The sequence below is a fragment of the Melopsittacus undulatus genome, chromosome 5 (genome assembly GCF_012275295.1).
Source record: "Melopsittacus undulatus isolate bMelUnd1 chromosome 5, bMelUnd1.mat.Z, whole genome shotgun sequence".
Taxonomy (NCBI): domain Eukaryota; kingdom Metazoa; phylum Chordata; class Aves; order Psittaciformes; family Psittaculidae; genus Melopsittacus; species Melopsittacus undulatus.
The window spans coordinates 70,342,567-70,356,975 of record NC_047531.1 but is presented as its reverse complement, the minus strand read 5'-3'; the positions used below and the strand labels follow the sequence as shown (position 1 = coordinate 70,356,975).

Genomic DNA, 14,409 nt, shown 5'->3' with positions numbered 1-14,409 from the left:
AGAGACATACCAATCCCCACCACAGGAAAATCTGGCTTGTTTTTTGTAATTAGCCATACTTTCACAGTAAATTATGAACCTGTAGATTATACAATAATGCAGTCCCTTTCATTATGCCTCCCTTATTACTCCAGAAGGTGGGGGGGGAAGAAAATAAAATCAGAGAACACAATGATTTTTTTCAAAAATGGGTTTTCAGGATGCAGGGAATTCATTCAGAAGGTAGAGTTTTGATTTTAACAGTTACGCAAATCAGTCTGAGCAGGGATTTAAGCTTACATCTAGGGGAATAAAATGAGTTTCTGTGTATGGGAAGCACCATCAATATAGCTGGCATCTATATTCTCATAGTAGTTTAAGTTTTCCTTGTTCCCCTGAGTTTTCAGTTTAATGCCTTCAAATGAAAATGAAACATATTGCCACAGAAATTCAAACACATTTTTGTCTCAACAGGTCCCTTTCTTCTCTCAAATTCCTCTCTTCTTCTTCTGTCTTACTCTTAATTTCCCTCCAACTATTCATTTTGGCTACCAGTCCAATGAATATCAGTCAAACACGTACACATCATGAGAAGGATGTTAAATATGTAAGAACATTCAAGCAAAACTATCAGGTAGGCTATCTATCTTCTGCTAAAGTTGTTTGCTTTTTATTTGCTCTTCTTTTTTTTTATATGAATAGTTATTTCCCTTCATAGCAGTGTTAGGACAGGAGTTCTTCAGCCTATTTGTGTTTATTATGCAATTACAGATGTATTTCTGTGATACATAATGGAAAAATTGGAAAACAAGGATAACACTAAGCACTGAGTAGGGTTGGTTGTTTTTTCATCTTTTTCTTCTGCTTCCAGGAACAGTTACTGGTTCACAATATATTAATCAATCAACTGAGCACTTGTATCTGGAGATTTTACCTTGTTCATTACAGGAGATTTTACATGCTTTGTTATTCAGTGATCAAATTGTATTCTAATTTTATGTTCCCATCCATCCAAATTTTAAACATTAGCCACATAATACATGATAGGTAATTAATCCCAATCAACACATTTTGACAGTTATTGGTCTTGGGAGGAGAAAGGGAAGAAGGATAATCGCTTTGAAGTTTCCCACATAATTCACGTGCAAGCTGAAACCACTTCTTGACTAACAATTTGCCAAGTAGAACGTGGTTTATACCTGTTAACTGTTTTAAATTACTTTGCACATGTATCTGACACAGTGGTTGCAGTGGTTAGGAATGTCTAATGACTGAATGTCTAAAAATTTAACCTGTCATTTAACCTGCTTCTGAATCACTCCTGCTGAGCATTAGTAGTACTTGAAATGACTTAGGGGGTTGGGGGGAAATCTCATACCTCATACTTCCAAATTTCAGGATTTAATACACAGCACATAAAATGAAAAAATGAAAGATGTCACAGAGATTTTTTTTTTCCCCTTCCTTTTCCTGTTTTCACAAAGCTGTCAGGAAACAAAGAATTTCTGAATGTGGTTAAATTCTGAACAAGGTGCCTTACCCAGGAGGCAGATACAGATGGTACACTTCACCTCCAAGAAGTTTTGTTGGCATGTGAACATGGAACAAATTAAAATCCTGTCTCTTTTTAGCCCAGTGGAAATACATGGCTTGCTTTCTTCCCACATGTACATCTTGAAACATGGATCATTAATTCCTAAGTTGAAATCAGTTTGAAATGATAACTCTCCATTGAAAACTGTTTATAGAAATGAATGCACACCACAGTAAACCAGTGAGGAAAACGCCAGTTCCATTCCTGGGGCATTCAGCAACAGCTCCTTTAGTGAAGGCACAGCAAAATTCTGGTTCCCATTTTCACTGTAAATCTAAACTAGAAATTCATTATGTTAAGCCTTGGAATGGCTTTCCCTTGAGAAAAATTAAAGGCACAGAGGCAGAAAATTGCAGTAACCCTACGCCACTGAGCAGTAAAGGGCCCTGGATCAATGTCAGACAATGGAAGGACACTACTAAAGGAATCATAATTCATATTAGAGTAAAACATTAGATAAAATGTTGATAATTACACAGAATGGAAGAAAGGAAGCAAAGGCAAATCTGGAAGCCAGTCCTTTTCATAGTTGCAAGTTATATTTTAACCTGTATCCTAAATCTCTTCATGAGGACTGACCTCAAAAATACATCTGATTTTATCCATTAACACCTAGTATTCAATCTTACTGTAAGGGACAAAAATGTCTCTTCTTTTTATTCTCTCATATCTCTTAACCTGAGCCTTCAGACCTAACAGTTCCCTGGTTTTTGTTCCAGCTGACTGCCAGTGATGCTTCATAAATGTGCTTGACAACACATCGCTCCTCGGGTCTCCTGATACCCAGTTAAATTCAGCTTGCATTTATTTTGAATCTTTATGCTGATCACTGGAAAACATATTGCTTTAAGAGAAAAATACCATCAATGCTGACTGGTTTAGATGCATAAACAAATAATTTTAACCTGCCTAATGCATCGTATAAGGCCTTAGTCTGTTTTGGTTTTTTTTTTTATGTGAAATCATGGATGGTAGTCCAGCAATAACGATCAATCTTCAAAGAGATTCCTATTTTAAAATACAAATGTTGATACTTAGCATTCTTAATGGACCTTTTTGTGTCACAACAAAATCATAATCATATTCTATACATGTAGACCTTCATGCAAATTCTTCAATTACACAACTTACATAGACCTATAGTTACAAAATTTATATAGACTATAACTTAGCCATGCATACGTGCATATATATATTTAAGCACATGAGCAGTAATTAAAGAATGAATAAAGTCTGCTTAGACAATGACACTGAAAACCAAAGACAATATCATGTAATACCTCTTTAATTTAGACTTCTGTTTTCAAATAGCCAATAAGCATGCTGTAGCTTCATGTAATATAAGTGTTTCCCAGAACAACACACTTAAAGAAGCGTGAAAAGAACCAATTGTTCCTACAGAATATTCTTGTAAGCAAAGCTCTTTTTCCTATGCTTGTTTGCATTTGGAGACAATGTGAAGCTCTTTTCCTGTTTCTAATTAGTACAGTGGTATCATCACATTGCCATTCCTCATTCTAAAAGTAATCATTCCCTAGATCACAGGGAATCTCATGGCAGCTCACCTCAGTATACAAATACAAAATGAAACTTAGCACTGTTAATACATAACTTAGTCACTCAAACTACGGCCACCAAATGGCATTACAAATATATACTTCCTTGCATTCCTATAAAATGTATCTTTGCCAAAAAGGCTTCAAACTGCTCTAAGCAAAAGAGCATAGCAAACACTACAAAAGTAAAACACATGACCAGTTACTGTTTTAAGATGAACCACCCAAACATGACCCTTGAATGAAGCTGTCTAGAAAACAAATTTGTTGAGAAAACAAATTTTACAGGCAAGTATTAGGCAAGTTATAAGTTACGAGACTGTTGAAAAGATATTAATTACATTCATTCCATATCTCACCCCTATTACAGATGACTTGATTCATCTGGCACTGCATTATCAAGATCCAACAGAAGTCATCTTGGCAAAAATTTAATAATTATGCTTGTGTAATTAGGAACAGGGAGTTGTCTTAATGAGGCATACAGATCTAACTTGTTCTTTTTCTTGATTTTGGTTTCAGATTTAGTCACAAAGAGAGGCAGTAAACAGTGTTAGAATACCTGACAGAAGGAACAGAAGTCTTTCTTGTGACTGCTAAACTGAGAACAGACTATCTATAAATACACTTACTGCATCTGGACACAGCTAACAATTCTGTTACAAATTAAAAGAAAAAACCCGTGACAAACCAAGTAAAACTAATCTGCAGCATACCAGTTAAAAATTTACAAAACCTGGTATTTCTTTATTCAGGTTGCATTTTAACTTAAACATTTTTCTCAACAAAAGGAAAAGAAAAACATTTTAGTAGAAGAATAATTTACTTGGAAGACATGTTGTGGTTGGTTTTATTCAAAGCAGCTGTAACCCAAATTTGAAAGAATTTGCCTGCAATTCTGAAGAAATGTCTACATGCTTCTGAATCCTGTGACACTCCTTGGGCTAATGGTGGAAACAAGAGTACGACAGGGAGGAAAGATGGTTCCTTTCTATTACAGCAGAACATCACTGCATAGAGTACTTGGTTTGAAAAAAAAATTAGAATTTCCACACAAATGTAAATTGCTATTACAACTAGTTATTACTTCCCAGTCATTTTGGAAACCTTGCACCATCCACATTAAAATAATTTTATACCTCTTATTCTACAACACATTTTAAAATTTATCCCTTCTCTCTCACAACAGTGAGTTCACTTCCATGCCCTGTAAACTTCTGTAACATATTTTCTACCCCACAGCTGTGAAGTCCATTCAAAATTTTTACTCACTTACTAGTCGGTTTTTATAGCTCTCTAATGTACCTAAAGAGCAGTTGGTTACTTACATGAAACTAGTATATTTAATGATTTTATCCTTTCATTTATGACTGTTAGCACCTACAGTTTCGAGTTGTGTTACTCTATGTCAGTCTGAGTACTCCCTTCTTTCCTCCCTCTGTTGTATCCTCGTATCTGCTTTCCTCTTGGAATCACCTCAGCTCTCCGTCATTCTAAATATTTTGAAAATCGGCTTCTGAAGTTCCACAGATTCATGATGGATTTGTAGTTGCTTTGTCCTAATGTATGAATATGCATTCCTCTTGTCCAGCAGGTATTATGTAAGTAATATATTGAATAAATTATTAAGCAGTGAACAAAGGCAGACAACAGAATCATGTTTTAGCTAAGATCAGACAGATCATAACACATGGGGTTTTAAGCTAATACTTGGCAGCACTGAATCTCACTTTGCCACCCTAATTCTTGCTAAATCCTTCAGACCACTTTAGACTCCCAAAGCGTATTAGGAAGGCATTATCATCTTTCACAAAGAAAGATGAGCATTTAAGTGAAAAATTAGACTGACTGGATATCCCTAAGGATCACAGTTGGATTCTAGCTAAACAAAACCATTGGGCCTTTTTTTTATTATTTTGTTTTATTTTCAAGGTTCTGTTTTGTTTTTTGGCTTATAGTTTAGAATCACTGAGCTCAGTGCTGGTTACAGCCTCTCAAAAAGTGTCCACTCCCAACCAGACCAAGAAGGGCAACCATTGCTGATGTATACAGCCATATAGCTCTTACTTTGAGAGTCAAAGTGTAAACACATACCTTCAAAACCTGGTATGCCTCAGTGCTCACAGAAGAAGTAAGAGACTTATTACAGTTATCAACAAAATAATATTGACCTATGCCACCACATTTTAAGATACCCACAATCATACCATGAAACCACCTTCTACAACATACTCACTGAAATCAGGAGACTGGCACACTTTACACTGTTTTGGATTTAGTTTTCATGCCTAACTTGCTATGCTTCTGTCAGTGAATTTGTTTCATTAATCTAAATGTTTCAAACTACTGAATTCTATCTTGAGAGATATAATTCAGAGTATAATCAGGGGGAAGGGAAGGATCTTTAAAATAGCTCATATACCTGTGGGAGGTCAAACTGTTGTTTACCAGTTAACCATCTGTCTTGGTTTCCTTTCTAATTTACAAGCAGTGAGAATTATTTCTCAAAGAGTATTTTGGGTCTTATTTCAAAATCCTGGTATAGAAACCTTCATTCTGAAACACCGGCCACTTGGCTGAAGCCAATTCTACCTGCTCTTTAATACCATTTTCTTTTCATTTCATATCCTAAGTATTAAACGTATGAACATGAGCCAGCAGTGTGCACTCACAGCCCAGAAAGCCAACCGTATCCTGGGCTGCATCAAAAGGAGTGTCACCAGCAGGTCGAAGGAGGTGATCCTGCCCCTCTACTCTGCTCTCGTCAGACCTCACTTGGAGGATTGTGTGCAGTTCTGATGTTCTCAACATAGAAAGGACATGGAACTGTTGGAACAAGTCCAGAGGAGGGCCACGGGGATGATCAGGGGACTGGAGCACCTCCCATATGAAGTCAGGCTGAGAAAGTTGGGGCTGTTCAGCCTGGAGAAGAGAAGGCTGCATGGACACCTCATAGCAGCCTTCCAGTATCTGAAGGGGGCCTATAAAAGGGTGCTGGGGAGGGACTCTTCATTAGGGACTATAGTGTAGGACAAGGGGTAATGTGTTAAAACTTAAACAGCAGAGGTTTAGATTGGATCTAAGGAAGAAATTCTTTACTGTTAGAGTGGTGAGGCACTGGAATCGGTTGCCCAGGGAAGCTGTGAATGCTCCATCCCTGGCAGTGTTCAAGGCCAGGTTGGATGAAGCCTTGGGTGATAAGGTTTAGTGTGAGGTGTCCCTGCCCATGGCAGGGGGGTTGGAACTAGATGATCTTGAGGTCCTTTCCAATCCTAACTATTCTATGATTCTATGATTCTAAACAGCCAAGTGAGATACCTTCATCAGACAAATTATTTCAATAACTGGCTTGTGTTAATGATGAATTGTATTTTTTATTTCCCTTTTTATGCATTTTCTAAGCATAGATACAATCCAAATGAAACCAAGTATCCTCATAGCTGTTAAGGACAATAGACAATAATTAGTTATCCCACAAATAAGCATGGAGGATGCCTATTACTGTAATGTGAGTTTAATGATAATGTTCAGGTAGAAGCTTAATGTTCCTGCATATCTGGGTCTGACAGCTTTAAAAGGGAAAAAAGTAGTCTAAATTTTTATTCTATTTGAATGGGACTGCAGGATTAAATATAACACTAAATATTAAATCACAGATTCTGATAACATCACTAAATGCTCCTGTGAGTCTCAAAGTCATAAATAGCCTGGCAATATTTAGATTTCTAATTATTGTACTGTTCCCCACTGTTACTGATATAAAATCTTGTGTTTTCAATATTCCCTAGTTACACGCAGATCACTCTATTATTTTAAATTGCTATGAAATCTAAATTTTTTAAAATCAGGTGAAAGAAAACTGCAGATGGTTCTTCACAAAACCCCCACTTTTTCTTGTGTGCAAGCAAAAAGGATTAACTGCTTGTGAACAGAAATTTTAAAATCAAGAAATTACAAGATAAGGCACAGAAAATCAGAAATAGAAAGTGCTAAATCCTGCAACACTTTCAGTCCAATTCTTTGTATCTTAATTGTAATACTGAATTATTCAAAAGAGTTGCTGAGCTTTAAAAAGGACCCTGTGTAAGCAAAAGCTGTAAAGACTTTTTTTTTTCCTCTAAAAGTGGGGAGGAAAATCAAGTAAGGTGTATGCAAAAGCACTAACCTGAGCATATGGGCTGCATTGAAAACAACATCAAATTCTGTATTATCCAGTTCAGCTGCTTTTTTTGCCATCTCAGCTGCTTCTATCAGGCGGGATTCTTCTAGGAGAAACTGACCTGCAATGTAGTGCATGAATGTGAGCCCACAAATACAACTGGTGGATAATATCTCAGACAATACGGTTAGGAAAAGGAATTTAGAAAAGAAAACAAACAAACAAACAAATCTCAGATGTCTCAGATTCAATGTTTAGTCATTGGTTGATCTACTCTGTATTTCAGTATCTTTAAAAATGTAGTAAATATAGAAAAAAATGCAATAAATATGACAAGTAGTAACTGCAGTATTTGCACAACATTTATGAAGCATGAGAACAACACAGCACAACACAGCTATCAAGAAACAATACTCCCATCCCTGAGAAGCCTGTCATTTAAGAATTTCCCTTCTACCTATACACTGATATTCACTTCCTCAAAACAAAATAAAATCAAATATCATCTACAGTCGAATATATTCCAATTTAAAAGTATATCTCAGAATCATATGAAAATATTTTTACATAGATGTATGCAAACATATGTCCTCAGCTTTAGAATAACAAATGATACTTTGCTTTAAAATTTTAAAATGCTGGTATTTTGTCATGTATTTTAGTAACACTAAGAAAATCACAACAGGTAGCTTTTTACAGGTTTCCCACATGATGCTTACTTTTCACATGAAAATATAGATGGCTAAAATTAATTGACTGAATTTTTTACAAATGGCATTATCATAATAATTAAATCAAGTTAATACTGAAAAGAACAAATAATTTAGGATTAACAAAACTTTAACTAAAGTACAGTAGTTTCAAAACAAAACATAACAACTAGTAGAACTCTATAAGCATGTGTTTTCCTTTGGAGAAGAGGGGAAAAAACACTTTTGAAGGTACTCAAACCACCCTATTTCTGCTTCTTTTAATGTTTTTTTCACACTTAATTTATAAAATGTGTTCTTTTTGGATCAAAGACTTTTCAAAGGGTTTCAGCCATCTAGAATCTGTGTCTACATAACTTTATATTCGGAAAAGCTATCTTAAAGTGATTATACGCTCCAGTATCCCATCCTTTCTTTTTTATCTTTCCAAAGGCCACTCAACCAAAAGTCCACCAAATCATAACTGGCCACAAGCCTCTTCAGGTGCACTTTGCCATGAGAAGATTACTTCCTCTCTTGGTGAAGGATTTGCTTTTTTTCCCTTGCCTCCCTTCCTCATACATTCCCTGTTACTTTCATGCTTATGCAGATTAACTTAACCAGAGCTAGCAAGGTCTGTAGGGGCACAGTGAATTCAGTGATGCTTTGATACCATGAACCTGTTCACAGAAGGAATCATCTCAATACAAAAAGTGATGAAGGACAGCTTTCCCAGGTTTTTGTTTTCTTTGTGGATATATTTCAACTTAGCAAGAGATGGAATATTATTTACTCAGTCACCTGTATCTTAGTTATTCAGATCTGCAAAAATCTGTGCCTTTCTGCATTCAAAACATACAGTTTGCTTGCTTTAGTTACATCCTCATTCCAGTATATGCCATTATAATGCTTTGCATTCAATTTGCCCAGAAACAGGTGATTTCCAAAAACCTTACACAGAACAATAGGTAAATAAATAAATAAAGAGAAAAGCATAACAATAAGACATACTGTGAAAAAAGTCTGTATTACAAGAAATTAATTCGTCTTTAGAATTAAAAACCATGGTGCCCTAGGTTCACTTGCAACAGTTGTTTTTCTCCTTTCTAGTAGTTGGTGCAGTGCTGTGCTTTAGACTGAGAACAGTGCTGATAACACACTAATGTTTTAATTGTTGATAAATAATGCTTATTCTGATCAAGCACTTTTCAGTCTCTCATCCTCTGCCAGGGAGCAGGGGAAGTCATGAGGAAACAGCAACAGGACACCTGACCCAACCTAACCAAAAGGGTATTCCATACCACAGCACATCATGCCCAGTATATAAACTGGGGGGAATTACTCAGAAGGCACAGATCACTGTGTCAGGCTGGGTATCGGTCGGCAGGTGGTGAGCAATTGTACTGTGCATCACTTGTGTTTATTGGTTTTTCTTCTCTCTTTTAGTTTTATATTCTCTCACTTTGTTTTCCCCCTTATCATTATTATTATTGTGGTAGCAGTAGTACTTTTATATTGTACCTTAGTTACTGGACTGTTCTTATCTCAGCCTGTGGGATTTACATCCTTTTGATTTTCCTCCCCATCCAGGGGGAAGAAATGGGGGAGTGAGCAAGCGACTGTGTGGTTCTGAGTTACTGGCTGGCCTTAAAACACAACACATTTCTTGAGCCATTAATGGAAATCTTTTATGAAGGGGAAAAAAAAAATGAGAGCCATAAGTTAGTTTTTTTAATTTTTCTCCTTTTTTTTTCCTTAATCTAGTGGAAATACCTGAGTGTACAGGTGTGTGGTGGGTTGTCCCCTACCAGCATCCATGCACTCATACAGCTGCTCACTGTCAGACCCCAGCTGGGTAACATGGGAAAATTGGAAGAACAAAAGAAGAAAACTTCTGGGTCAAGACAAAGTTCAGAAGATGAAAGAAAACATTAAAAACCAAAAAACAGTGAAATGAAGGAAATTGCTCACCATTTCTCATATGTAGTCATATGAGACCCAGCCAGTCTCCAAAAGCTACCTCAGAAACCGAACTCCCTCTTCTTCATCTGTCCCAGTTTCTATTGCAGAACATGATGTTATATAGACTGACATATACCTTTGGCCAACTTGGGTAAACTCTCCAAGCTGTGTTCCCTTCCAATAACATGCTCATCTCCAGCCTACTCACAGAGAGAGCAGAGTGGAAAAAGGAGAAAGCCTTGACTCTGCTAAAACACTGTTCAGCAACAGCCAAAACATGGGCATGTTATCAGCTCTGGTTTAGACACAAATTCAGAACACAGCACCATGCAGTCAGCTATGAAGAAAGTGAGTTATCATTAGTATGCTATCTATCTATTGCAGTCAGAGCCAGTACAAGATGGAAACTCAGTTGAGAATTGATTTGCCAAGTTCTCCTGAAAGGCAGACTAATTTTATTCACACATCTAAATTTAATTTAAAGCATCTAAGTAGAGATATACCATTTTGAAAACATTATCTGCCATTCATTTTAATATGATATACTGAATTCATATGACAACAAAGTGGATTGGTACTTTACTGCTGCACTTTCTTTAGAAATCAGACTTATGAACTTTTCCTGCCCAAGCCATAAAGGTGTGTTTCTCAAGAGAAGAACACTAGCTGGGAAGAATAATGCCAAGGAGTTGAAGGTGGATTGGAAGGCTTGATCCACAAGGTCCTGGATCCAACAACCCCTTGTGTGAGTGTAAATTTGCACGCAGAATTTTCTCCTCTGACAGGCAGCTGTCAAACTGCATGATTTATGACAGACTGCCCAGTATCACATCCCGAGCTTTCTTATTGCAGGTGGCATGACTCCTACTCTTGCCAACAACATAAATTATGGTAGCCTGATTGTTTTCTTGAATCAGAACCAGCTTTTGAGAAAACAGCCTTCTAGAAGCTCTGAATCCCTGATTTTCCTTTATCAAGGAAAGAATATTTCTCATCACTATTTTTCTGAAACGGGAGTGGTAAATCCACTGTCCAGGTTCAGGTGTGACCTTCCACAACACTGTTCTTTGCCTGGAATAATGTTACCTTTTTCATAGATTTTCCAATTTTGCTGCTACACAGCATAGAGCTGAGGGTAAATGAGTAGTCAAGAGTTTTGAAAGGCCTTTGACAGCAGAGAACTGATTCAATATTTCACTATCCACGTAATAATTCTCTCCTAAACTAATGCTCAAACCATGACAGATATTTAAGTATCAGAAATAGCATAAAAGCTGACAAATCTTGTCAGCCTTGTTTAAACTTACTTTTTCTTGCAGATTGTCAACAACAGTTTTGAGTCTATATTTGACAAAAAAAATTGAGGCAATGTATGCAAACTACTGAAAAGTTAGATAAAAGTATATATTCAATTTAAACAACAACCAAGAATCTTCAGTTCCTAAGAGTTGAGGAAAAACAACTCATTTTCATCTTATGTCAACATTTTTAACAAATCTTCATCCACAGAGATGAAACCATACAGCTCACTATCTGGTAGCTATCTGTCTAAAATGAGCATGAACATTTGTAAAATATTTTGTTAATACATGCGCCAACAGCGGTTTAAAAGCCATACATCTGGATTGATAGTTCTGCTTTGTTGTAATATGAAAGGTATTATTTGGCTGGGACATGCCAGTGTGTGCAACAATCTTTTATGGCCAGAGCACAAAGGCATTAGTGCCTTCCTCTAGAATGGGCTCAACTATTCCTTACAGGTACTATGAGCTTCTTTCTTATTAGACAAAAGTGCAAGTTGCACCAATCTTTCTTTAACTGAACTGGCAAACATTTAAAGGTACTTTGTACCAGAACAGAATACGTTTCTGAAATAGCCCATCTTGCTACTGCTGCTTTTCAAAAGAACCATTTTGAATGGTCTCAGAACACTGTTAATTCTGGACTTCCTCAAACTTCAATGACTTACACTTCTGTCCTGATACCTTTAGTAATCCAAGCAAAACTAAGTAAACTACCTTGTGAATAATAAGAAAAAAATCCTCTAATTCCACCATAACAGGGAATAGTTAATATTTGCTTCTTTTAATATACATTTGTCACCAGGTCTTCTGCACCTTATCTTCTTCAAAAGAGTTTTCTCCTTCCATGGCAGCAACTTAAACAACTATATTAACATGAAAAGTGGCTATATCAAGACCATAGATTCAACTGTCAAATCTGTTTATAATAAACTTCACTGAAAGTTCTTTAAGAAGCACATTCAACATTGAGGATTTGAAGCTGAATATTTGTTGATGCTGTCAAAGCATTTCGAGTTTCAACAGAAACCAGAATACAGATTGGGTTCTTGCTGACCCAAAGCATCACGTCTTGTCTCTGAAGCATGCAGTAAGGCTACAAGATAATGTCTTGAGAGCTGAGCTACATTCTCACTGGCATGAGCAGAACTGCCACTGATGCCACCATCGACTTCAACTCTGCTGTGGTAATGCAGGGTAAAAGAGCAGATGCAGCCAGAGATTTCTGAATGGAAAATTTCAACAGCATTCTGTGGAAGAAATGAGAGGAGAGACCTTGTCTCTGAGTTGATTTCCAAAGGTTGCCAGGTGATGAATCAATGTTGCAAGATGCCAAGTCAAGAGACATGACCTAATGTAACTGTCTCCTTCAAGAGTTTCAAACCAGATTCATTGCCTGTGAATAAGCAGTTCCCAGAGAAAGGAAATGTTTGCTTAAAGATCCTGTTTTGCAAGCCTGTTTAGATGACAATTTCTTGCTGAATGTATAATTTGACAGGGGAAGCAAAGAGAACTTTTATCAGGATTACCTAGATGGTAGCAGCATTCTGGTTTGTTTTGCTGCTCGTTATAGCCCATTCTACCTTTATCTAAAGCTGCTTTCTGGCTTTCTTGCTGGAAAGGCTTCTGGGGAGTTCATCCCCTCAGTTGGTTCCCATGGAGATCATTTCATGCAAATAACATATAAAGAAAGACTACACAAGGCCTTGGGTGCTGCAACTTCAATATACACACTGGCTTGGAAAGGTCTTTTAACTAGCCTTTTACTTTGTCTGAAAAACTTATATTACACTTGTGCTAAATATACCATTGGATGCCATCCAGAGCACAACCAGAGATAAGAGAAAAAATTAAACTGCAAGCCTTTGGGACTTAATGACTGAACTTGTGACCACATCTGGATTATGGGAAGCTCTCACTAAAATGAAAGATTAATGATGAAAACATATAATTCAGAGGACATCATCTTCTACAAATACTAAGGAAGATTTTGCACCCTAGGTCATTCCCCAGATACCTGATGATGTATAAGGTTTAGAAAAGTAAAATTTAGATAGGAAAGTCCTATCCATTTGCACTTTTATAGTGGCTCCATGCTATTTCTTCAAAAATCCTCATAATGAGAGGGCACTGATAGGTCAAAACATACGATCATTAACAAAGGAGTCTCCATGGTTGTTCATGCCACAGGCTTTTTTGATTCCTGCAGAAACCCCATATTTTGGCAAAATGAAATAAGTATAAAGCCACACTTGATCTGTAATTTCTATACCACACCTCTCTAGCAATCTTGTATAATGTGCTGGCGAAGCAGAGTCAACCATGTATTTGGGATGTCAGAATGATGAGATTTAAAGATAAACTTAAGGGAAGAACCAGAAACATGGAAATTCCACAGTGTTTAGGGTCAGTGACCTGGCTTGTTTGGAAATACTCCACTGCATTCCACTTACGTGATTGTTTCTAAAAGAAGGTTGGAATAAATAATTATAGTGGTTTGTAATAATCTTCTTTTAATGTTGTGTGATAGCAACAGCTAGAGAACAACAAAAAGAACTTGGCAGTTTACAAGTAAATTGCCTTCGCACACTCATCATTCACAGCTGCCAAGAAAACTGCAAACAAGACTTCGAATTAGTATATTCTTTTGAATAGCTCAGTTGTTTGTTCAGTTTCAGTCTGGAGATAAGAAATATTGTCTGGATTAATAGAGGCTGAAGATTTTCTTAAATCAAAGTTATTGGAGAGCCCTCTGGGAGCAGAAGGGTTGTAAGCTTAATGAAGTTTTTCTGCAAGTGAGTTACACCTATCTTTCCACTTTGGGTCTAGGAATCCTGTTTCCCTGGAATTACATTCATTCATTCATACCGTAGGAGGAGGTACAAACCATAGTCCACTGCGTGCCCAAGACAGAGAAACTCTTCTTCTAAAGAGTGTCTATGTGCTATGAACATGTGTTGAGTATCATAAACTTGTTTTACAGTTTCCCCACAAAACCACTATATATTTAGTGTTCGGATTTACAAAAGATTTTAAATGGCAAAAAGCCTTTCGTTTACTGAGATGTTCTTGAGTGCACACTGGAATGCTGGCAAAGTCACTTTGTGATGGACATACTACATCTGGTTGGCTGTGAACCATCTCAGCAAGTAACTTAATTTCTTAATAT

The 14,409-nt window shown here is 36.8% G+C and overlaps 1 protein-coding gene across 1 annotated transcript in view; it reads right to left on the bottom strand.

Annotated features, from left to right (window-relative positions):
- The window catches only part of TMTC2 (transmembrane O-mannosyltransferase targeting cadherins 2), a 251,891-nt gene that overhangs the window by 24,277 nt on the left and 213,205 nt on the right, over window positions 1–14,409 (bottom strand). Inside the window, exon 10 of the mRNA XM_034063127.1 lies at window positions 7,295–7,409. Coding sequence (XP_033919018.1) covers window positions 7,295–7,409 — 115 coding nt within the window. The remainder of the gene's footprint in view (window positions 1–7,294; window positions 7,410–14,409) is intronic.